The following is a 3264-nucleotide window of genomic DNA, read 5'->3' on the forward strand; positions in this document are numbered from 1 at the left end:
AAAGCACACATATGTGGAAAGAGAAAAGATGTTTCCTGAAGCTGTGTACAAGTTACAAAGAGAGAAAAAGGCAAGGTTTTAGCTACAATTACCTATACGTATCAAAGAACTCAGATTACATTTTGTCATTCTCAGGTGTATTATATGTAAAACAGTGATGTTATTTAAGAAGGTGTAGTATCAGCTTTTTTTCTTTTTTTTTTTTTTTTGCCCTCAGCTACACTTTGTTTCCTCAATTTATGTATTTCCTGACTGAGCTCTCCCAGCTCCATCCACTTCCTGTCCCCCCTACCAACTGGGAAAAGCGAGATTGTGTCATTTTTTTACTCATGATTGAATGAGTGATTGAATCTTAATTAAAACTCCCACCGAACTATTGTCTCAACTTGAACCTGAAACCTTTTAATGTGGAATTAAGCGCTTCCTTCCTATTTAAATAAATGGTCAGGCATCAGCAAACAGATGAATAAATATATTGGGGGAGGAAGGTGGAAGGGCTCCTGGAAATTACATCAAGTGTTTGGCTGGACCAGGAGGCAACCTGCTTTCATCCATTTGGGGTGACCTGGGGAGGTGGGAGCACAGTCCCTCCTCACCAAGCTTCTCCCTGCTTGTAGGGAAGCGCTGGCCTCAGCTGAGGCTGCTGGGAGCTCCCTGTGATATCGGTAATAACCACCTCCCCAGTATCTCATCCAGTCTTCACAGGGGCAAGTGGAGGGTCAGGGATGCCAAGGCCACATGGCTGTTAAGTGCTAGAGCAAGGTTTCACCCACGGGCCTCACCCCAGGCCACTGTCTGCCATCTCTCTGTGTTGCTAGCTTCTCCCAGGACCTCTCCTTGTTCCCTGAACTCTATTCAGTGGTCCCACCCTCGTCTTCCTTGAGCTCAATGAACTCTCCCATCTGTGGCAATTCCATCTGCACCTCGATCTACAGAATCAGGTTTTATTGGCTAATATTTAATGATGTTTTCTATCGTAATTTCTCATGTCAATCCACTGATCTGATCGACTGTCCTATCCCTTTGCGTCTTATATGATTTCTACCCGCTGTTGGTGGTGGTGTATCACTTGAACACACCCACTCTATAGAAGAGTTGAGTTTATGTGGGCCTACTCTACTTATTTTTGGATGAAGATTTTGTGATTATCTGAAATGAGCTCCCAGGCAAAGGCACAACTAACCCTACGGGCCTCTGATGATGTGTGTACACAACTATTGCCATTCAACAAGTACTCTGAGCACCTGCTACATGCTCGGTTCACTGTTCAAGTGCTGGGACAGACCAGAGAACAAACACATCTCTGCCCTCATGGGGCATACATTCTAGTGGGGGAGACAGTAATTTTTTTTTAAATACAGATATAAATAAAGGCTAAAGAGTAAAATAAATTGGACTAAAGAAAATGAGGTTATTAAATAATAAGCCTAGATTCTTGTATGGTTTAATCATTCCTATTACTTTATCACGGACACAGCAAGATAAGTTACTAAACAGTAAAATTTAATCCCTAACTTGCTAAACAAAACAATTATTGCAAGAATGACAAAATAAAAACAAAACCACCCTCTTTGCTCTTTACAAAAATATTTTCACTCCTCTCTTAGGTAAATTGATAATTGCTCCTTACCTTCACCTACCTTACTTTCCTGTTCCAACATGGACAAATACTTTCAAAAGCAGAAATCACAAAGCAATTTAAGATCATCACCTGTGAACGGGGTACCCTGAGTCCTCACGGGATGGTGGCTGGCAAAGGCAGCCTCATCTCTCACCCCGAATGGGGAAGGCACGGTCTCTACAACAGGAGTTTCTGCTATGAAAGAGTCAAAGTCATCCTCCTCCTCTTCTAGTTCTTTCTTCTCCTTTTCTCCTTTGCAGTCTTCTTCCTTCATTTCTTCCTCTGTGAGAAGCAAGGGATCCGGTGGGGAGAAATTCTGTTCTATCAAGCCCTCGGGACCAGAATCCAGTTCCTTAATGATTTGGTCATACTGGGCAATGAAATCTGTGCTCTCTGGGTTAATCATGATTAGGTTTGAACTGTGCTCTGCATCGGAGACAGGGGGTGTTAACTCTGAGCCCGATTCCTGGGCCACTGCAGGCTCATCCTCTCGCTTTGGTTCCTCGGATACATTTTGAAACAGGTCTGAATTATCCCTACTATGCTCCTCTTCCATACCTGTCTCCGGCTGGGGACCGGGAAGGGGGCCGTTGTTCACGGGGGGACTCTGAGCCTCGGTCTGGGCTTCGGCAGGTGGCCTTGCATTTTCCTCCCGTGAGTCCCTGGTGTCTTCAGAGTCCTTCTCAGCACATAGCCTGTACACCATCACGTCGTCCTGAAAGTCTGATTCTTCGATGTAGGGCCCTTTGAAGAGCAGGATGGCATTTTTCTTCATCTCTTGGATGTGTTTGGGGGGGTCAATGGTCACCAGGGGACCCGAAGTCTCCACATCGTCGTAAGGCCCAGGAGAGGCCACGTCAGCCCCAGAGGAGATCCCAGTGTCGTAGCTGTCATCCCATTCCAGCTCTGTCTGGCTCTTGTCCCTCCTCGGAGCCAGCCGAGGTCCAGTCTTCCTGTGAAGCTGCTGCGGGAGCCTGAGCACGGGGTAGACTGAGCTCCCGGTGCCCTCCTCTGTCTGACTCTGGAGAAGCGCCTCGGGGTCGGGGGAGTCTCCGTCGTACAGCGCAGACCAGACGCGGCAGTCCCTCATGCAGCGCAGGATGCTGCTGTGTGCCTCCCACAGGTACTGCAGGTAGCTGATGTCCAGCGCCCTCCCATACTCCACGATGCAGGCCGACGGCGACGTCGCCTCGGGCAGTGGTGGCTCCGTGGGCCCTGCGCAGGAGGCAGAGGGTTGTCAGAGCGAGGGACAGACGGGACAGCTGGGGACGCGCTCATTCAGGCAAAGATTGTCTCCCCAGCTACTCTCACTCTCATAATTTCTGATTAAATGATTTTTGAATAACAAGAAATGGTTACATTTTAAAAAGGATGCTGCCTTCCAGGGAACTATCAGGATGTTGATATGTGCAAAACAGTATCCTACGAGTCAAGTCATATTCACTACCAAATAGTCATTTTAACCTAAGAATGAATGCCTCCTGTGTTACTATATGACTGCCTTTGATGTTAAAAGTTCCAACCCTCATTACTGAAATAGCTGTGAAAACATATGCATTTAACTTTATATTTTCCCTAAAATAAAGAGACTCAGACAAGGAAAAATATATATTCTACCATTTCTTAAACATCTAGTATGTTGC

General features: G+C 46.3%; 1 protein-coding gene across 1 annotated transcript in view; it reads right to left on the minus strand.

Annotated features, from left to right (window-relative positions):
* Positions 1-3264, minus strand: part of FAM160A1 (family with sequence similarity 160, member A1) — a 100051-nt gene that overhangs the window by 11655 nt on the left and 85132 nt on the right. The window contains exon 8 of the mRNA XM_008570014.1: positions 1712-2836. Within this exon, the coding sequence (XP_008568236.1) occupies positions 1712-2836 (1125 nt within the window). The remainder of the gene's footprint in view (positions 1-1711; positions 2837-3264) is intronic.

Source organism: Galeopterus variegatus, unplaced genomic scaffold, assembly GCF_000696425.1.
Source record: "Galeopterus variegatus unplaced genomic scaffold, G_variegatus-3.0.2 Scaffold555, whole genome shotgun sequence".
NCBI lineage: Eukaryota > Metazoa > Chordata > Mammalia > Dermoptera > Cynocephalidae > Galeopterus > Galeopterus variegatus.